Source organism: Drosophila yakuba, chromosome X, assembly GCF_016746365.2.
Source record: "Drosophila yakuba strain Tai18E2 chromosome X, Prin_Dyak_Tai18E2_2.1, whole genome shotgun sequence".
NCBI classification, from domain to species: domain Eukaryota; kingdom Metazoa; phylum Arthropoda; class Insecta; order Diptera; family Drosophilidae; genus Drosophila; species Drosophila yakuba.
Window position 1 is genome coordinate 15,155,337 of NC_052526.2, and position 21,939 is coordinate 15,177,275.

The 21,939-nt window shown below is 38.8% G+C and overlaps 1 protein-coding gene across 2 annotated transcripts; it reads left to right on the forward strand.

Moving 5' to 3' along the window:
• The first annotated feature begins 163 nt into the window (after nt 1-163).
• Nucleotides 164-21,923, forward strand: LOC6525493 (protein bric-a-brac 1). 2 transcript variants are annotated; one of them, XM_039377410.1, is made up of 7 exons: nt 164-640; nt 18,435-18,856; nt 18,916-19,421; nt 19,484-20,468; nt 20,988-21,112; nt 21,185-21,291; nt 21,347-21,923. In XM_039377410.1, the coding sequence occupies exons 2-7, from the start codon at nt 18,566-18,568 to the stop codon at nt 21,382-21,384; spliced, it is 2,052 nt and encodes a 683-aa protein (XP_039233344.1). In that variant the 5' UTR covers nt 164-640; nt 18,435-18,565; the 3' UTR covers nt 21,385-21,923. The 2 variants fall into 2 exon arrangements, with proteins under 2 accessions (XP_039233344.1, XP_015046308.1); XM_015190822.2 differs by having other exon boundaries at nt 21,370-21,923.
• Nucleotides 21,924-21,939: the final 16 nt, after the last annotated feature.

Here is a 21,939-nt window from a genome sequence, read left to right on the forward strand (position 1 = left end):
TATAAGCGATAAGCGTTAGTGCATTTGAAAGTTCCCACCAAATTTGTGGTGCTGCTGAACCGGGAGAGATGTTGCCAACCGTATGGGAGAGCGCAACATCTCTCACCGGCAACATTGTTGCCAGCCAAAGTCTATATAAGCAACACGCAAAGTTCAATTCTTTTTCACTCGAAGATCCGTCGACTTCGCGGTGTGTTTCTCTTGGATGCTCCGCTAAAAAAAAACAAATTACCGCAAAATATCAACAAAAACATAAGCAAAACATTCGCAACGATTCTAAAACAAATCAATTATTTTTGGTGATTCGCCGGACAATTTAGTGGTTAGTGATTAAAACTAAAATATTGTTTTGCGTGTGTACCGTTAACCGCTTGCAGGGGGCAAAAGAAAAAAACGCGCGCGTTTTGAATTCGCTGTTTTTGCAATTTTTTTTTATGTTACAAAACAAATATAAATGAAACAACAAATAATGGCAAGCCAGAATTTAAATGAATGAATGAATTTTTTGTGGACAAAAAAACGGCTGCGTGTGCAATTCGATTCGAATAACAAAACAAAAAGCATAAAGGAAAAGTAAAAGAAATTGGGGGAAAAGAAGCCCAAAAAAAGCAAAGATAACGCGAAAAGTCATAAAGAAAAGGTGAGAAAACAAATTATTTATTTCATGTGCTAAAAAGACACGCAAAACGAATGTCGTTTTATTTTTAGCCAAACAAAAGTTGTGTGTTATTTGTGCGATTTTCTGTTTATGTTCGCCGCTCTCCCCCCTTTTTTCTGTTTTTGTTTTTGTGTTTTCAATAATATATTTTGTGCTTCTTTATTTTCTTTTTTTGTGCACGTTTTGTTTTGTTTTGTGCGTGCTCTTTTTTGTTAAACGCAAAAAGGCGAACAAAAATATTACGATAAAAATTCCGTTGTTCTCGCCGAAGGTTTCCGGGTTTGTTGACTTTGCCAGCTGAATATTCGAAATTGACATAAATAATAATCGCATGCAATTATTGTAAACAATTGTTTTTCGCCCAGGAAACGATTGGCGCTTTTTCTTCGCCTATTGTAATTGTTGCTGCCAACTAATCGTCAAGATAAAAATGGAAAAAACTTGGGGGAAAAAAACGACAGAGTTGCAAAAAATTAATTAAATTCATAGGCCAGTAATTTACATTTTTTGTGTTTTTTTTTTGTAGTTTTTTGTTTTTGTCTAAGCTTGGTAATTAGGGTTTTTTTGCGACCTTTCAAAGTTCGCTTTAGTTGCTTATCTCCTATAGTTATGCCCAAAATAATAGTCGTTGCTTAAAAATATATACAAAAAATGGAAACTTGTGTCTCTTAAAATAAGTTTACTACTATTTTGTACACTGTTGTGTATCTTAAGTTTTGGGGCTATTTTTTGTGCTCGTTTTTTTTTTATTTATGGGTTTATCGGTTTCTGTTTTTTCTGTGGCTTTTAGTTTTCTTCTTCCTCTGTTTTGCCATTTTTTTTGTTGTCGACTTCGGCTTATTTGTTTTTAGTTTTTTGCTGCACTATTTGAATGTGTATGTGTATGTTTTTTTTTTTTTTTTTTGTTGTTGAGAGGGGCATTTCCGCCTTTATGGCAAAAGCAATTTACAATTTGCAATTTACTTTTCTCTCATTTTTTTTTGTTGCTGCATGGCAATTCATTTTTACAACTTTAATTATATGAACAAAAAACTGCAAAACATGAACGGCAAAAATTAAAATTGCAAATCGCATTTGAGTGACGTCGCCGTCAACGTTTCTCCTTCCTTTTGTTTTTGTCGGCTGTTTTATTCGGTTTTTTGTTTTCACAGCGGCATTCGTCTGCGCAAAAAAAAAAAAAATGAAACGGCGAATCAGAGTGTGGGAGAGGGCGGCGAGGCGGCACGGTGAACAAGAGAGCGAGAGAGAGAGAGCGAGGAAGTGAGCGGATTGCATCAGGAGCGAATCCGGAAACTTTTGAAGCGGGTTTCCGTTTCGCAACAAAAACTTAAAGTGAACAAGTTATTCATTTATTTAAATATATTATATATACAATACATTTAAACTTATTTAGATATTTCATAACCCTAGCGCCCTTCAACCCGAATATTTACCCCTTGATCCGCCCCTGGATTCTGTGCCCTAGTGTTGTTGTGCGTGAGCGCTCTCACTTGCTCTTGCTCTCTGCTCGCCATCTTCATCGCCCCTCTGCCTCGCCCGCTCCTTCGCCCCACTCACACACATTTCAATTACATGTGAGACGCGTGCTCCAAATTTCAAGTTCATTGTCCAAAAACAAATCAGCACAAAGTGATAACAAACAAGCGCCAGCCAAAGGCAAAAAAACAAGGGCAGGTCAGCATCCAACGTGCCACGCCCCCCAATTCGGCTTAAATACATAGTATTATTATTTAGCCATGATTAAAAAGTTACCACTAGTTAATTGACCTATAGTACATCTGTACATATGTGCGAAACAGCAAAATAAATCTTCAAATTAGTATAAAACTAAAAAAGTTATTATTCCAACAAAAGCATTTTAAAATTGTACATTTTTCTGGCTTTCACAGAGAGGCCAATTTGGATTTACTTGCCAAAAAATAAGCATTGCTCTTAATTTCAATAACAACATAAATGTAGGGTACTGCCACAGTCGAGTCAAAATAAGCCCGCGGCGTGTTTATAACAAAATCACACTTATTTTCGTGTTATTCCGCAACCAAATAAAAATTCTCTAGAAAAACAAAAGCGGCAGTAGGAAATGAAGCAAAAAACGACACAAATTTTGACACGAAATATTGTTTTTCGTGTGTGATTATAATGTTGCCATTTGTATTTGTTGTTGTTGTCATACCAGCTTTAAGTTTAGTTTACTCTATGTGTTGATTTTTTTTTATTTTTGTTTTGCTAGTTGGCAAATAAAATTCGCTTACGTAAATTTTCGGTTGTTTATGTTTTGCGCACTGTATGAAAAATGATAAGCATAATTTGCAATGCGTAAATAATGTTTTCTCAAAATGCCGACAAAGTTCCTATATCCAGTGTTTTTCTTTTTTTATGATAACAAAAGCACTTCCTTCAACTTTTCACAGGCCTTTAGTTTCGCCAAAAAAAAAGGGTTCAATATTTTTTGCAGCCTTTTCTTTTTCATAGTTTTTTTCCCCTCATTCTTTGATATCAGCTCGTATTTATAATTAAAAATAAACAAAGAAAAAAACTGCACTGCAAACGGCAAATCGGAAATATAAAAACAAAAATTAACAAAGCCATAAATATACACACCAATGTACATATATTATGTATGTATATAAATTTTGCGGGGCGAGACACTAAAAATAAAGTAAAAAACTAACAAACACGCTAGGCAAATTTCGCTGATAACTTTGAGAAGTGGTGAAAACACTGGGGCTCCAAAGAAAAATAAAAAAAGAGGAGTAGAGTAATAATAATTGGAAAAGAAACGAAAAGACTGAAATCAATGCAATGCCAAAGAGATAAAAAGCAAGCGAAACAATGGGAAATAATAGAGAAAATATTTGAGATTTTTGATATCAATCCCCATCATTAAATCGCCCTTCGAAAGTCGAGAATTCTTTGGCGCCCAGTTTCATTCATTCGGTTTTTATTTCTCTGTTCGCCCAAGGTTTTCAAATCAAATTATGTCGCGATCGAAAATCACAAAAAAGGCAACACAAATGCGGCCTCTATTTTTATGCAATTAACCGCCAGAAAAAAAAAACAAAATAAAACGAAAAAAAAAACCAATAAAAACATTTTCAAATAGGAAAGATAAAGAAAAAAACAACAACAATACACGCACACTCCAAATGGGCAACAAAAGCGAACTCTACAAAAATCACCCAAAACCCAAAAAAAAAAAACACAAAAATACACATTTATAAATAAAATAATAACAATAAAAAGCCGAATACGAATCGAAATTATGAATCACAAAACGTTTTTTGTGGCTTGTCTGTGTATTTTATTGTTTAGTTTTTTTTTCTTTTTCCTTTTTTGTTGCTTGTGCTTTTTGGTTTTTTGTTGTATTGCGTTAATACATTTTAATTCAATTTTGTTTCGTTCGCCTTTTTAATTTTATCTGCTTCCGTGGCAATGTGGCATTTTATTTCTATATATGTAGTAATTTGCAACAATTTTCCAGCTCAAATTGTGTTACTGATTCAATTATATTTACTTTCCTATTAATTCAATTTGTATATGTATGTGTGTGCAGCAACCGCATTCACACTTTTTACTGCATTTTATTCATATTTTTTTTTGTTTATTGTAAAAAACCTTGGCTGATAAGCAAGCTTTGCAAAAGTGCATTGTGTAAACTTGATTTGGTTTTAGAGTGGTTTTTTTTTGTTTATTTTTTTTTTGCGTTGGAATGCAGCGACATTAGAGTGGACCCCTTGCAAATTAATTAGTTGTTATCAGCGAAGCAGAGGAAGAAATACAAAACCAATAAATGATTTAGCGAGGCAACACTGCGTATGAGTGATATGCAGAAAGTGCATATGCATATGTTTTTGCACATACTGAATACTTTATTTAAAGTGTATTATTTGCAGAGTGTATTATTTATATCAGTAGATATATGTATGTATGTAAGGTGCATAAAGTTGGTGCTTCGTAAACGATTTACCCCGAAGAAATGCAAGTTTTTATCAGGTTCTCTGAACCGCAACAGGTTCAAAGTGTATCCTTTTGTGCTCCTTTATCGCCACCCCCCCTCCACCTTTTCCCCTTACCCCCGCCAACCGACAAGAACTTATGGAAATCTTTTCGTACATTTCCACCCTTTTGTTCGCCAGCAGATTGGAATTCCATCTAACGAAACGAACTACAAATCATGCTCTAAAATGGCACAAAAAGGGCTAGAAAATGTACAACAACAACAAAAAAAAAATGTATATAAAAAACAGTGAGGGAGACAAAGGGAAAAGTACTGGCAAAAAACAAGAAAAGTATATCCAGAGAAAGGCAAGGAAAATATTAAAACAAGGCAAACATCGTCGGGCAAAATAAAGTCAAGCATTTAATTTATTTACCCCCAAAAACCTACCCACTTCTCCACACTAAAAAAAAAGGGGCAAATAAAAAACGCTCGTTTTACTGTTGCTCGGTTTTTGCCTGTCCGCTTTTCTACATTCACCCCGCCGCCCCCCTTCCCTTCTTCCACGTTTTCCCCATTTCCCCCATTTTTCCCCATTTTCCTAGTCAATTTTTTTTGGCGCGCTTGGCAAAGGGATGGAAAACTATAAGCTTAAAAGGAGGACGCGGAAAGGGTGGCCAAAGAAAACTGTAACCGAGTGAGCGAACGAACTTTTCCGGCGTTGGGGAAGGTAAGAAAATAAGTTGGAGTACAAAAAAAAAAATAAAATAAGGAATTAGGAGTACGAGCGGTGAAAACCCTCATTTGTATTTTGCACAGCACAAAATTTTAAACGCCGACTTCAAATATTTTCAATATTTTCAAAACTGCAAAACAGCAGTTTGTTCTCAGATTTCCATGCGCGTTTGGTCACACTGCAACGCATTTATGCACATTTGGTCACACTCAATTTCGCTTAAATGATTATAGTAAGTGTATTCAAGTCGCAGTGAACGAGTCTTGTTGATTTAGTTAAAAACTTTTGCTACTTTCTTTGGCTTGTGGCTAAAACCCATGGGATGTATTAGCAGTTTCATCAAATTTGAAACACACGACGGGCAAATGCCGTCGCAAGGTCGACTGTTAATGAAGTGGAATGCCATCTACTTGTTGAAAGTGTGGCATGCTTGAAATGACATTCCTTTTGCCAGGGTATCAATGGTTTCACGCTCTGCAAATGAACTTTATACATTGGTGTTTTTTTTTGTGTGTTTTTTAGTTCGAGTACTCCCTTTTTTATGGCCAAAAGCGAGAAAAACTCTTATATATTATATAAGTGCAGATATGTTGTAACTGTATATGGCAAAAGTAGCAATTGTGTGTGTGTGTGTGTATGTGTGAGGGAAAATTGCACATAAACATGCAGGCGAAAAAATGAAAAAATGGTTGGAAAATTGAGGGAAAGGAGTGGGGATGGGGGTAGGGGGTGGTGGAGTTTTGGGAGGGTCTTGCACATTACCAAAAGAGTAAATCACTTTTGTACGAACCAAAACCGAAAACGAAACGAACCAAGCGGGCTGTCAGCATGGAAAATATCTCAATATTCACTTTGGTTCGCTTTTCCTTGCCCCGCCCATTATTTTCCCTTCATTTTTTCCACATATTTTTTTCCCCCATATTTTTTTTTCTTTCTTTTTCTATTTTTTTTTTCTTGATTATTTTTCGTTTTCCAGCGCCACTTTACTGCTGCTTTTCATGGGGTGTGGGGATTTTTGAGGGGGCACGGGAGGGGGTAGACTGAGGCTACCCTGCGACAATGTCTCGTGCAAAAATTGAACAATTTTATAAAATACTCAAACGGAGCAGCAACAACGGCAAAAAACGTAATAAATTACAAAGTGCCCAAAACGAGGAACACACCGATTTTGTTTCAAAAAAAAAAAAACAGTAAGCGGCAAAAACAGGCAGCCAGTGCAAAAAAGCCATTTCGAAAATGACAACGACTAACAGATATCCAGTGATGGGATGACTTAACAGTCGAGTGCATAAAAATGCTATAGAAAACCAATAACTTTCGGTAGTGCACATTTTATGATCGCTAAAGACAAGTTGCCTTTATGGCCAAACAAGTTTATAGATTGCAGTGCGTGGTTTTTGAAAAGATGTCAAGTCTTCTGCTTAAGTCGTGCTACTTGCATCTTTTCCATTCAGTCCGGCATACCCGTGAATTCGTATCATTTGCAGGGCATCAATATTCTCATTTCAAGGAGACAAGCGGCAAAAAAAACTCCCTGCTCTTTTCATTTCGAGATTTCGCTGCCATCATCAACAACGTTTTTCCGCTTACATTTATTTTTTTTATTTTTGTTGTTGTTTTCCCATGCTCTCCATTTATTTTGTAGTTAGACTTTTGCTATTAACGTAATTTAAATGAAATAGTAATACTCGGTTGGTAAATCTTGGCGAAGTTTGTTCTACTTAATTGGAAATTTTCCTTTGCGTTACAATATTCAAATAAATTGCTTAAAGGAACTCGGGCAAAAAGGATTCACTTATTTAATAGTTAAAAAAAAACAAACTTAATGTAAAATGATGTATATTAAAAAACGTAAAGCTTCAGTAGCACAATTTTCTTTGAATCTCTTTGGCAACGAAATGAAATACTTGTTTTTATTTAACTGGGTAAACCGAGCTTTTCTTGACTTTTCCCCGACATATTTTCCCCCATACTTTTTTGACTCTGCCCGTTTTTGCACACTTCTGTGGGTTTTCCACGAACAATACAGCAGTACAGAAGTACAAAAAATACAGAAATAATATTAAAGTTTACATTAGGCGCTAGCAAAAAAATATGATAAATAATGAAAATAAAAACAAACGAGCAGGCGGGCGGATTGGACACAAAACACCGACATAAACAAATGGTTGGCTGGCGGGGGAATGTGGTAATGTAGCGATGTTGGTAACAAGAGGCAAAAGCCAGTAAACAAGGCAGTAATATGAGTTAGAATCCGCGGCGGAGGCTAACGTACTTACAGATACAGATACAGCTATAGCTACAGCTACAGCTACAGATACAAATGCAGATACATATAGCAGCGGCTAAAGATACAGATACCAAATGCCGTAGAGCATTTTGCGCACACACAAAAAACGACGACAGTTTTCTTGATGAATGTTCTTTTTTCCCCCCAGCAAGTGAGTTTTTCTACCCCCTGAGTTTCCAACATCTTACATTTGTATCTGCAGCTTCTTTGGCTTTTTCATGCGCCGCCACCGAAAACAAAAAAATCAAATAAGATAGAATAGAATAGAACGAAGCCGAAGAAATAGCTGGTAGCAGCTACACGTAGAGAAAATGCAACCAACTTAATGAAGGAATTCACAGACAGAAGGCCTTAAATATTTCATTTCCCCCAATGACAAATTAAAGGTAAAAAGAGGCACCAAAAGATGTTAAATATTGCAATAGAATGGTAAAGTTGCCAAGGTTTTTTTTCTTTTTTTTTCTGTGCATTAACTAGTAGGTAACTTCCTCTATTTCCCCCCCGATTTCCCCTTTGAGATTGTGCAAAGCAGCTTTTCCTTTTTCCAGCTTTGCAATTTGTGTTACCCGCTCGCTCGCTCTCCCTTTTTGCTTTTGTTTTATTCGATTTTTTGGTGTTCTCTTGTGTTTTGTTTGCTATTTTAGCCAGCCAGGTTTTTGTGCAGCTTTTCCAGCAAAAGAACAAGCAGCATCACCAGCAGCAACAGCAACAGCAGCAGCAGCAGTAGAAGTAGAAGTAGTATCAGTTAACAAGGTAGATATAGTCAAAGCCAAGCTGAAAACTAAAACGTATAAAGTAAACCTTAAAACGTAAAACGTAAAAAGTAAAAAGCGCATTTCACCAGCAGATCCCTCCTGGCATTCAATCCCATCCAATCTCATCCAATCTCATTCCATCCACCTGCTCCGAGTCATTGCCATTGATCATCAGGTTCAGAGCCACTCGGCTCCTTTGACTCTTTCGCGGTAAAAAGGGTTTCCGAGATCTAGCCAAACATTATTTATAGGTTTTTGGGCTAGACCTTGACTTGATTTAACACCTTGAACGCATCTGCAAGATGGATTTACTGCGCACCCGACATTTATGAGGTGCAAAGTCAGTCAGTCAGTCTGGCTGAACTCAAAGTTTTGACCAAGTCCTTATAGAAAATATAAACAATTCCATAACCAACCACTTGCTATACCATGAATCAAATTGTTTATAAATTCCTCGCACAATACCTACTACTATTCCATAAACAATTACCCGGTTTTATATCGAAGTGGAGTGTCGAATGCATGTCGTACCAGCTGATAAATATGATGCGTAGCATATTTACAAAGTTACTCTTTACATCCACTGAAACTTGCAATTTGTAATATTTAATATCCAAAGGAAGCGGAATCGTGCAATCTGGTTATTTGGCTAGGACTCTATTTATGGCAATGTCCTGTTTTCTTTTTTTTTTTTTTGCATTGTTTTACCCGCTGCTGCTCCTCCTTCACCCACAAACATCTCCTTTTTTTCCAGCTCCTTGGAGGTTCAGCAACCTTGAGGTTACACAGATGTGCAGCACACAACAAAAAAAATGAAGGAAAATATTTTTCTTTATCTTAGAAGGTGTGTGTGTGTGTGTGTGAGTGTGCCAAACTGGACGTTGCGTGTTTTTTGTACGATTGCTGTCTAATAATTTGAACAGGAACAGCCACATAGCCAGCTTAAAAAAGGGAAGCGAGTGTTTGGAAAAGCTCGGCTAAATTGTGCCTGTATGACACCAGCAAAGTGGAGATTCGAAATTGCGAAAGTGATTAAGCTATATAGAATAAATTCGCTTTTATGCTTTATTTGCACTGTTTTTAAACTATTCCTATGCTATAAATCTATGCTACATTCGTATACTATAATCCTATACTATATTCATATACTGCATTCCCATACTATATGCCTACATATACTATACTATATTCTTGTACTATATTCCTTCACTATATTCCTATACTATATTCCTTTACTATATTCCTTTACTATATTCCTATACTATATTCCTATACTGTATTCCTATTCCTGTACTATTCCTCTTCTATATTCCCATACTATATACCTATGCTACATTCCTATACTATATTACTTTACTAGTCCTGTTCTCGGGATCGTTGTTCTGTGCAGTGTCATAGGGGCATAATGCGGTGTAGTGGGCTTAAAAGCTGGGAAGGAGAAGAAGCTGCATAAGTCAACATACGGCAACAACAAAAACGGAAGGCGAATGCACTTGGCCAACAAGAACAATAACAACAATAACAGCAATAATAGCAACTACAGCGACAACAACAAGAACAACAAAGCGGTCATATCATAGTTATAGAGGATCGTAAAGAAAAGTTGCACAGTTTTTTTTCCTTTCATGTTTTTGTTTTTTGTTGCTTGGTTGCAGCTTTGTTGTTTTTGGGGGCAGAAGGCTTTATGATGTTGCGTACCTCTTTAGATATATCTGTATATATGCGATGTATATATCGCGCACGTGTGTGTGTGTGTGTGTGTTTGTTTGTGCATTAAGTGTTATTGCACTTGGCCTTATTCGCAATTGTATATTTCGCTGGGGATCCGCCGCTGGGAGGGGAGAGGTGGAGGGGAAGGAGATCTGGAACCCGGTCTTGATCTTGGACTTCAATTTGGACCGCCATTCCCTTTCTTGGCCTAGGTCTGAATTTTTTTGCCAGCACTTTTGGCATTCCAAATAAAAATAAAAATAAAAGAAGACTAACCAAACACAAGAACCCAAAGGCAAACGCAACCGCAGAATCTGCAAAATGAATATATACATATGTACATATGTATGTATGTATATAAATAAAAAAAAAAGGGGGAAACCTGCGTATCTGCGAGATACTTCTTCTTGTGGATTTTTTTGCGTGCTCTGTGCTCTTTGGCAATTTTCTTCATTTCTTTTTATTACTTATTAATAATATGAATTTTGAATTGTGGTCCATTCGCAATCAGCAGCAAAACGATGTGTGTCAAATGGGTTCGACTATGCCATATCCATTAGGTGTGCGCTACTACTCGATTTCGATTCTTCGAAATGTTGGTAATTAGCATCTTATAGTTCAATTATGATGTACTAGGGCGTACCCTGCATATGTATACTACTATCAGGTTACATCATCGAGTGCTTGCATAAAGTGCCAGAGTAAATATTTATGAAAATTCGAAGACACCCCGCTCAATTTGCAAACCACGATGGGTACGAAAAGAAACATAAACGCGATGGCACAATAAAAAAAAAAAAAACAGAAACCAAAAATAAAGAGGGAAGTAAATAAAAAAAACTCCTACCAATTTGCCAAGAAAGCGAGAATCAAAAGAACGCATAGATTTTTCCTTTGAATTGCTTTCGAATGCGAATTCTTTCTACATTTCTTATTATTATTATACCCGTTACTCGTAGAGTAAAAGGGTATACTAGATTCGTTGAAAAGTATGTAACAGGCAGAAGGAAGCGTTTCCGACCATATAAAGTATATATATTCTTGATCAGGATCAATAGCCGAGTCGATTTGGCCATGTCCGTCTGTCCGTCCGTCTGTCCGTCTGTCCGTCTGTCCGTCTGTCCGTCTGTCCGTCTGTCCGTCTGTCCGTCTGTCCGTCCGTCTGTCTGTCCGTATGAACGTCGAGATCTCAGGAACTACAAAAGCTAGAAAGTTGAGACTAAGCACACAGACTCCCGAGACATAGACGCAGCGCAAGTTTGTCGATTCATGTTGCCACGCCCACTCTAACGCCCACAAACCGCCCAAAACTGCGACGCCCACACTTTTGAAAAATGTTTTAATATTTTTTCATTTTTGTATTGGTCTTGAAAATTTCTATCGATTTGCAAAAAATCTTTTTGCCACGCCCACTCTAACGCCCACAAACCGCCCAAAACTGCCACGCCCCCACTTTTGAAAAATGTTTTAATATTTTTTTATTTTTGTATTGGTCTTGTAAACTTCTATCGATTTGCAAAAAAACTTTTTGCCACGCCCACTCTAACGCCCACAAACCGCCCAAAACTGCCACGCCCACACTTTTGAAAAATGTTTTAATATTTTTTCATTTTTGTATTGGTCTTGAAAATTTCTATCGATTTGCAAAAAATCTTTTTGCCACGCCCACTCTAACGCCCACAAACCGCCCAAAACTGCCACGCCCACACTTTTGAAAAATGTTTTAATATTTTTTCATTTTTGTATTGGTCTTGAAAATTTCTATCGATTTGCAAAAATCTTTTTGCCACGCCCACTCTAACGCCCACAAACCGCCAAAAACTGTCCTTCGCACATACACTAGCTGAGTAACGGGTATCAGATAGTCGGGGAACTCGACTATAGCGTTCTCTCTTGTTTTTTTTCGTCGATGTTTCCTTTTCTCTTTTTTGTGTGTGTTTGTTTTTTTTTTCTGACTTGGAGCAGAAGCGGAGAAACTGCTTATTCATTTGACTTGGCCTTTCTGTCGTTTCGTTTATTTTATTTTGTGATACCCTGTAAAGCTGCCGAATGCAGGGGCATGCTCCGTTTTCCAATCGCCTGACCAATAATGAAGTTAACCATCATGGAAAATATCTATTAACAGAGAGTGCACTTTGCATCTTGAGCGTATTTTGTATGCGGTATAGGGTATATGTTAGTCGGCCGTATCCAAGCTTCTTGATTTATTTATGCAAGCAGAAGAGCGGGACACGTTGTAGTTGGGAGCTAGAAGAAATGGAAAGAAACCCAAAGATGCTGAAGAAGTCCACGGTTTTTTTTTGTTACAGCAAAACTTGCCTAAAACGAATTCACCTTCGTGCTACCTTTTTAATTGCAGAAAGCTTACTTGCCTTCAAAACTCTTTTTTTTTCCATTAATTAATTAGCAACTGAAAACTGACCAAGCAATTGGTTAGCCGTTCAACTGGAAGACGTTCCACTGTACTTGATGCAGATTTTTACAGTATTTAGTGGTTTTCGTTGTACTCGATGTGATTTTCGCATGTCTGCGGATCGTATTTGCTTTCTGTTTTCTTTGAATATCTTTCTTTGCGGTTTTTGATTGAAAAAACAAAAAAAAAAGGAGCAGAGGAAATGCTTGCATAAATCAAATAAATATTCTGCAGTTCTCATTAACTTGCGATTGTATAATTTAATCAAACATATACTTCAATTATCTGAGTGATTATATTCGGTTTTTCCTCTCGGTTTTTTTCGTTTAGATATCAGGATGTGAAATCGTTGTTTTTGAATTATACTTTGTTTTATCAAAACTTTTTATGGTGCGATAAAATACGTTTCATGATTGGGGATTTTTTTGGGGCCAGGACATTCGGAGAGGTCATAACTCGCAGCTCTATAAACGAAGATGTAAACGGAAATGAAACTTTTTCATTTTCATATACGCACATATTTTCGCTGGCGTATTATTATTTTTATTGATATTAAAAATAACCAAATGAAAATTGTGTAAAACACTCTACATATTTTTGCCGTGTTCCATTTGCCAACAAGTTTATAACAAACCCCTCACCAGCCACCCCCCCATTTTCCTCGCCTGCCAGCACATAAATTTATATTAAATTTTTTTGCTCCACGCTAAGGAAATACCAAAAAAAAAAACAAAATAACAAAAAAACGGAAAACAGAAAACGAGGTGAAAAACAAGAAGCAAAAACCCAACGCAGAAAAATCGAAAAAAACAGGAGCAGCAGCGTCGACAATGTTAAAAAATTATACAAATTACAAAAGCGAGCAAAGCACAAAAAAAAAACGAAAAAACTGAAAAAAAGTAATAAAAAACCTGATGCAGAAGCAGAAAAATAAAGAAGGAAAATTGCTGCTGGCAGGAAAAGGATGTGTGTATAATGCATAGAACGTGTACATAACCAGCCACCTACATGAATGGCACATTATATATCGGGCTATATATATCTATATATTTCTATATATGTATGTATATATACCCAGTGCCCTGCACTTATCGGTGGCTTAATGCAATTGATAATGCGGTTACAGTATATTCTCTTTCTTTTTTATTATCAGCACCACTCCTTTTTCCGTTCCATTTCGTGTCGAGTATGAAAAGCAATTTCGTTTGAGTTAATTCCGAAATCGGTTTATGCCGCGGGATTATCCCTTTTTGTTGCGTTGCGTTGCGTTGCGTTGAGGTCAGTGTGGCAAGCAGTTCGATTGCCACAAGGACGTAAAGCAGTGCAAGCAGATTAAGCTGCGTTCGTTGTGATTAACCATTGGTTGCACCTTAATTAATTCATAATTATGTGACCATTGCTAGAGATTGCCATTAAGCAAGTTCAAAGGATCACTGTGAACGTCCTTTGAATGGTTGGCAATTTTCTAACCACGAAACTCGTTGAGTTCGAAATCCATTTGATCTCAATCGAAAATTGGCATTGAGAAATGGAATTGCGCCGTTCACAAATCGACGTATAAAACATATAGTAGAAATCCATAAGTATTGGTTGTAAGTGTTTCAGTTATGTATATAAAAGTGGTTCTATCTCGATTGAGTTGAGTTGAGTTCTCCATTAATCATGGCTGGAATTTACCACCTCCACCCATAAAGTGTTCGGAAAATGCTAAGGAAAAACTACTGCAAAAAAGGGAAGTCAAGCAAAAAAGAAGTGGATTCTTGGAGTTGTTTTCCTCGCTGTGTGTGTCCCTGCCAAGCATTTATAAAAAGGAAATGGGAAATGGGGAAAATCTACAATCTACCATGTGTGTGTGTGTGTGTGGATGTGTGTGTGTGAACAAAAAATTAATAATAAAAAGAGACAGCGAGGAAAAGCAGAAAAGCATTACAAACACACACACACACACACACTTGGATGACAGGTTCACATATAAATTCCGTACTCTCCTTTTTTTACATTCCGTCTTTTTTTTTGTACGTTGTTGTATGGAAAACTGTGTACCTTTCATTTAACTTGACATGAAAATCGATATTTAAAAAAAAGGATAAAATTGCTGAAAATAAAAGAAGGAGCTGAGCTCTCTCAGAAAAACATAAAAAACGTAAAGTAAAAAATTACAGCTTAAAAAGTAGGAGAGAAACGTGGGGCGCAAAATAAGAAAGAAAAATAAATGGCAAAAGACAGAAACTGAAAATAATAATAAAGAGCAGTGGGGCAAAAAAACTGCAAAAAAAAACAGAGGGAGGGAGAGGGGGTATGCTTGGGGTTTGGGGGAAACGAAATGAAACGAGAAACGGTCGTTATGTTTTTCCTCATTTTTTTTGTTGTGTGAGTTTTTTTTTTTTTTGTACCCTGCCTTTCTTTATTTTCCCTTCGTTCTGGCAGCTTTTTGTGTTTTTATTTATTTATTTTTTCTTCTCTCCAACGTCGCCGTCGCTGTAATGTCTTTTTTCATTTTTATTTTTCCGCTCGCAACCTTTTTGCTTCACTCCCCTCACACCACCCCCCTCCCCTTGCACCAACCACCCAGCCTGCACTGCTTACAAGCAGTAGAGGGAGAGAGGGGAAAAAAGCAACAAAAAAAAAATAAAATAAAATACAAAAAGATGCAGCAAAAAACACACAAAACGAAATCCGAAGAAGAAGAAAAATGTGATAAAAACCGAAAATATTTTCCATGAGAAAATCCAAAAGAAAAGGGGCTCTGTGCCTGTCTGCGTGTGTGTGTGTGTGTGTTTGGTTGTGTGTGTGCGACTGCTTGGCGGGAAAAATATACTACAATAAAACATGTATTTTTTATGCCAACCCGCCCACAACCGCCCCCTTTCGTGTGTGTGTGTGTGTTTCTGTGCTGGTTGTAGCTGTTTTTATTTTAAGGAACTTAAATGTGTAACGCCTTCAGCGTGTGGGTGTGTGTGTGTTTGTGTGTGTGGGGGGGGTGGCAAAGATTGGGATCAAAAACCCTTTGCAGTTAACTTTTGTCTGTGTGTGGGTGTGGGTTTGGGTGTTTATGTGTGTGGGTGGGAGGTGGGAAAGGCGGACTTTCTATTATTGTGAGTGAGCCAAGTCGGAAAACCGAAACAGAAATAGAAACAGAAACCAAACTCAAATCCCAATCTTTGTGCGCCGGACACTGCGTTTTTTAATGCCACTATTATTTTGTACAGTGGAGCATTTGTACGATGGAATAGAAAAAAATATGTTTTATATGTATTATATATGTATGTATATTACATATTTATTATATGTTTTTTATATTCCATGTGCTGCAAACCCAAGACATGTTAACTGATTTGAAATTTAAATTTAAAGGTGTCTAAAAGTATGCAAAAAAATTTTAAAAATGCAATGCGGTGGATTCATTTCAAAAGAGGAAGTTATAAGAACCACTGCATACTTCTAGGTCACCTGTGTAAGTAATCTTAAGACTTTTGGCATTTCTGTGACATCTTCGTAAGCAAATACACTTGTAATTTATAAGAATACCTTCTCATATAATAAAGATATTACAGTATATACAGCTAGTTGGAACATGGGACTTCGATTAAATAAAGTTCGCCTGTATTTTATATATCAATCAAATGGTTGCACATAAAAAAACCGGTACATATGGCACTCTTTTATATACACTAGCCAAAGAAGTCCTTTCTTCGTGGGTTTTTCTACCCAATTTCGTTTGGTTTTTTGTTTATTTGTTTTTTATGTTTTTTTGTGCAATTTATTTGCCAGCTTTCTGCTGCTGCTGATGTTTTTTTCTTTTGCCGCTTGGTTTCTGTTTTTCAACTTTCCGTTGGCATTTCTTGCAGCTGAAAAAGGTGAAGCGAAATTTGCTTTCGCATTCTGTTCGCGAGCTTCTTTCTTCTTTCTTCCATCTTTCTTCACCAGCGTTTTTCTACAGCTCCCCGTTCGTTTTCTCAGTCCAAATTTGACCCATGCTAAAGAAGTGTTTCTTCTGCTTCTCCACTTCCCAAGTCAGTTTTTCTGAGTGCGAGTCCTTTTTTCCCCCCAAAAATATATATGTATATATATATATATATAGATAGATGTGTGTGTGGTCCATTTTGTACACTGGACATAAAACGCGGCTAACATAAAGTTCCTAACTCCCCCCGCCATTATCCTACCCTTTTTGCGACTGTCCTTCCCTTGTGCTATTAGTACTAAAGTACTAAAACCAAGAATGCGTTTCACAAAAAAAAAAAAAAAAATGAAATCCCCAAAAAAAACACAACAAAGTTTAAGAGACAAAAAATTCAAAAATTTGTTGGCAGCTATAAAAAAAAGGGTAGCAAAATTGTTTGGGGGAATTCTTAAAATTTATTACCTTACCCACAAAAAAGTGTTGAGGGCATGTACCCTTTTATATACATACATATATCCTTTTATATACATCTATCCTTTTATATACATATGTATGTACAGTATGTATTTAAGTAAACTATATACATATGTATAAAACTATATTATTGAAAATGTTTACAAGCCACAACTTTCTACTTGAGTAGTTCATCAAATGCCTGGACTTTTGAAACAGAAATGCCTGCTGGATTTTATTCGAATAGAGTTACCCTGGAATGTGGCATTTTGTTTACCGCGATAATCAATTTATTTCGACGTTTCGTCACATCGATGCAATTTTACAATTACGATGAATCTGTGGAAATCGACAACAAAAGGGATTTTATAATTGCGCTTTTCATTTTTTCCGCACTTTGTGTTTAAGTATATTGACAGATTGCTTGCTGCGGGTGGAAAATTGTGTTTTTATTAAGCGTCAACTCATTTCATATACATATATGTATATACATGTACATGTACCCGAAATACCAAGTATATATGTTTATTCTTTATATACCCATGCATATGTATTACATAAGTGCATATGTATATATGTATGTATGGGAAAAAAAAGGACAAAAGGAAAGTTAAGTTTTACCTTGCGCAAAATATTTGCGCTGCATAAAAGTGTGCACAGTGCGAAAAAAAAAAAAATAAAATTATGAAAATGTTTTATGTGTATAGAGATGAATGAGGGGTGAGATGAATGAGGGGAGGTGAAGAGGAGTAATAATAAAATGAAAACGAGGACGACGAACATTTTTATGGTGCTGCAGTCTGAAAGAAAAAAACTACCGTCCTTTCGACCGCCACTTTCCACCACCCCCCCCCTTCGGAAAATTCGCCCCCTTATTCCCCCACACCCAGCGAAGTCATTGGCGCTTCTTTGTTGCCGGGGAAATGGAGCTGGAAAAAACATCTCGGTATTCGATGACTGGCACAGGACTCTGGTTTCTTTTTTGTCTCATTTCCTGTTTTACTTTTTACCGATCCCGACTTTGGCTGCACATAAAGCGGGAATTTCGATTATTTATTTGGCCGAAAAAATTGCGATGAATTTAATTCGCAAAATACCTTGGAAAAAACACATGCCAGCAAGAAGTGGCAATGCAAAAAAAAGCCAGCAAACCCTTTCATTAAACTATAAACTATATATAAACTATATAAACTATAAACAGTAAAAAGCTGCATGTAGCGCGATTGACATTTACACAGCGACGCATTGTGAAAAGGATTCATAGGGATAACAAGTTCATCGGCTGGCAGGACAAAAACGATTGCAAATATCAGGTTCAGATGCGCGGAAAAACGTTACGCAGTAAGAAAAGTCAATTTCGGCTTTCACGATTGGCGGGCTAAATCGCTTTTATTTACGCTTAATAATATGGCAAATAATTCGTTTGACTATTAATCATGTGTAGTTTTTTGCGCCTGCAAAATGTCCTTTGAGCGAATTTAATGAAGTTTTTGGAGGGAATTATTTTCACATTCTCATAATTGAAATGTATTTTAGCGAAACATCCTTACTGAACGTTGCGATCATTGTATTTTGCAGCCTGGCAACTGGCCAAGAAGAAGAAGCTGTGCGATAGAATCACTAGAATTAGTGCCACAGCCAGTTGCACGAACAGAGGCAACACCAAAAGAGGCACCACCATCAGGGGCAGCAGCAGGCGCGGCACCACCATGCTGCCGCAACAGTACTGCCTGAGGTGGAAGTACCACCATAGCAATCTGCAGACCATGTTCTCCCAGCTCCTGGATCGCGGTTGCTTCTGCGATGTGACTTTGGCCTGCGAGGGCCAACTCATACGCGCCCATCGCGTCGTCCTGTGCGCCTGCAGCACCTTCTTCGATGCCGTGCTCTCGAATTACGCCAGCGAACGCGATCCGATCATCATCATGAAGGATGTCACCTTTGCGGAGGTCAAGTGCCTCATCGAGTTCATGTACAAGGGCGAGATCAACGTGGAGCATGTAAGTCTACAACTAAACCCATAAATCCTGTCTATAAACCTTAATTGACTTACTTGCAGGCCAGCCTACCCTCGCTGCTGAAGACCGCGGATGACCTGAAGATCAAGGGCCTGGCCGAGGTGACCTGGCGCGATGACGAGGACGGACCACCGCCACCGATGGCCGCCGCCGAGTTTCACTCACCGCCGCGCAGTTTGGCCGAGAGCTACGCCCAGGACCTAATCCTCCAGCACCAGCAGCAGCAGCAGCAGCAGACACCAGCTGCTCCGCCCTTGCATTTGCACAGCTCTGCGCTCTTGGACAGAGATCGGGAGCGGGAGCGGGAGAGGGAACGGGAGCGTCTGTCATCGCCGGGCATGGAGAGTGTACTGGGTCGCATGCCCGTGATGACGCCGCTGCCGGGCGCTTCAGCTTCAGCTTCGGGTTCGGGTACGGTTTCGGGTGCAGTGGGTGCGGTAACCGGTGGCTCCGCCCTCGAGGGTGTCGCACCCGTGGAACACTTCCTGGGTCCCAAGCGCAAGCGTGGTCGTCCGCCACTAGACGATGCCTACGATGTTTTCAATGTGTAAGTAAAGACCAAAAAAAAATGCTAAACATTATAAAAATTATTATTATTCTTCTGAACAGACGCAAGCTGGCCCAGTATGCCGCCAATCTGGAGCCCGCCCAGCGTGCCTACTTGGAGACGGCGCGTCACTTTTCGGAGGAGCCGCCACTGGCCGCCCATGCCGCCTCGCTGGCCTCCCCGCCCGCCGCCTGCCCGCCCAAACAGCGCCAGCGTCTACGTCACCAGCAGCAACAGCAGCAGCAACAGTTGCTTCAGTCGGATACCGGTGAGCAGGAGCCGCCGGTTGCTGGCCAGGATTGGTCCAATTTGGAGGCAAATGGCAGTGCCACGCCCAGCGATGCCGTTGTCAACAAACAGGAGGCGGAGGGCGACGGCGATGAGTCGCTACCGGCAGTGCTCACCACGGCCAGCAGCAGCGCCACCAAAAAGCTGGAGAAGATTGGCGAGCGACGCGAACGCCATGGCAAGCTACGACATGCTCGTCGCCTCTATGAGAAGTCTGGCGAGGATGAGGTTGAGCCACCCAAGGTGGAGCCCGATGAGCTGCCGCAGCCGCTGGAGGAGATCGAGAATGAGCATCTGGTGGCGAATAGGGCTGAGTCGCCACGTCCGACGGTCGTCATACCAGCTAGTTTTGCCTGCAAATACGAGGGTGGCGTGGCTGCCGGAGGCGGTGGCGCTGGTTCAGCCACTGGCTCTGGATCCTCCTACTTGATCAACGAACACGGCATGCTGATGGCCCACGAATTTGCACCGAATGTGGCCACTGCCGCCGCCACCGCAGCTGTGGCCGTCGCAGCAGCCGCCGCCGCAGTGGCAAATGCCACAGCCGGAAGCGGAAATGGAAACGGTGGCCAGGATGCAGGTGGCAGTGGAACTGCTGCTGCCGCCGACTATCCCGACATCAAGCTGGAGGACTTCGATGCCGCCGAACTGCGACTGACCAACGAGGAGCTGTCGCAGTGGCAGGACGTCATCAAGATGGACGACTATCTGGCCAAGGGGCGGCGTCCACAGTTCTGGGAGGAGCCATTCACCAAGCGTGTAAGCCAACTATCAGCTATAAGTGTATATATTTTATCAGCCATAAATTTGTATATTATATCACCTATAAATGTTTATATTTATCAGCTATAAGTGTTTATATTTTAACAGCCATAAATGTTTATATTATATCAGCCATAAATGTTTACAATGTTGAATAGTAAATATTACAATTGATTTTGGCCAGGCAAATGTGCTGCTTAAATACTCAACAATAATAAACCAGCTAAAAAGTGTACACTTTTTGTGGTTTTTAAATGAAGCTTTGGTTTTTAAGCTTCCTTTTTTTGTTGTTTTGGTTTCTCCCGTCATTTTTTGTACTTTGTTTTAATGGCAAACGACAAGTTTAGTAAGCTTCTATGAATAGTGAAAATTAAACTAATTGCTTAGGTGTGACAAGGCTATTCCATCATCAAATAACTAAAAAAAAAACTTAGTAATGTAATGATAATAATAGAGGAGAGTTTCATGGGTTGTTAAATATTTTTCCAACTAAATCTTTTTTGCAATCTTTTTTAGGTGTTGGACGCCATTAAAAACAAAAGACTCGAGATGAAGAAGGCCGCCAGAATTCTGGGCGTTTCCTATGGCACTCTGTATGGACGCTACCGCGAGGTCTATGGCTGCCTCAAGCATCCTTACAGGTACATTGAAATGCTTTAAGCTACACAATTCAGGCTTTTAGTTTTAAACAACGATTTTCTCCACCGTTTTAGTGGCACCGCCTTCCGGAACTCGGGATCCAATTCGACAAGTCAGCTGGGAGTTCAGCCGCGCTTTGATTTGGGATTTCGCAATGGGGGCGTTATGCCAGCTCAGCTGGGTAAGTTAGAGCGACGAATGTGCCAACAAGTAAATCAACTTACTGGGGAATTAAGTCCAAACCAATCCCTACTTGCAGAGCTGGGCAAGCTGAAGAAGGATCTGAGCGAGCTATGGACACGTCCGCAGATTTGAGGACCAACCACCAATGCAGAAGTAACCACAAAGAAACTGCAGAAAAGTCACAAACGACGCCACAGGCTGATCTAGGATCACGCAAGGATAAAAAGACAGCTAGACGAGGCTAGTTTTGGATGCCGAGTAAAGCTTTCCTCCTCAATCGATTCCGATTCCCACATTAATGTGTTGTGCCCGTGCCCGTCGGCGGGTCGCAGCTATAACTGATCTTCTACACATTTAGAAACTTATTATTACATAATATATATAATATAAATACATGTCTATAAAATACATACGCGTCGATTAGTTAATTGAAATACGTATAAATACGTATTAGTACGCACGGGCACGTGTTGTTGTAGAGGTAAATTACATTTCTCTTGGTAGTGAAATTCAAAACCATAAAACCTATGGAAACTAGTTAATCGATAAACTAACACGAAAGTGAAGTGAATTTTTTGATAAGCTAACGAAAACGAACACAAACAATATGTATTACATACAAAACAAAAATAATATATGTTTAAAA

What these genes read in the sequence shown, in the direction of transcription:
- LOC6525493 (XM_015190822.2), top strand. Translation starts at nt 18,566, where the DNA reads ATGCTGCCGCAACAGTACTGCCTGAGGTGGAAGTACCACCATAGCAAT. An exon ending in TGCCTCAAGCATCCTTACAG is followed by an intron (nt 21,113 to 21,184) that starts GTACATTGAAAT and finishes CCACCGTTTTAG; the next exon opens with TGGCACCGCCTTCCGGAACT. An exon ending in CGTTATGCCAGCTCAGCTGG is followed by an intron (nt 21,292 to 21,369) that starts GTAAGTTAGAGC and finishes CCCTACTTGCAG; the next exon opens with AGCTGGGCAAGCTGAAGAAG.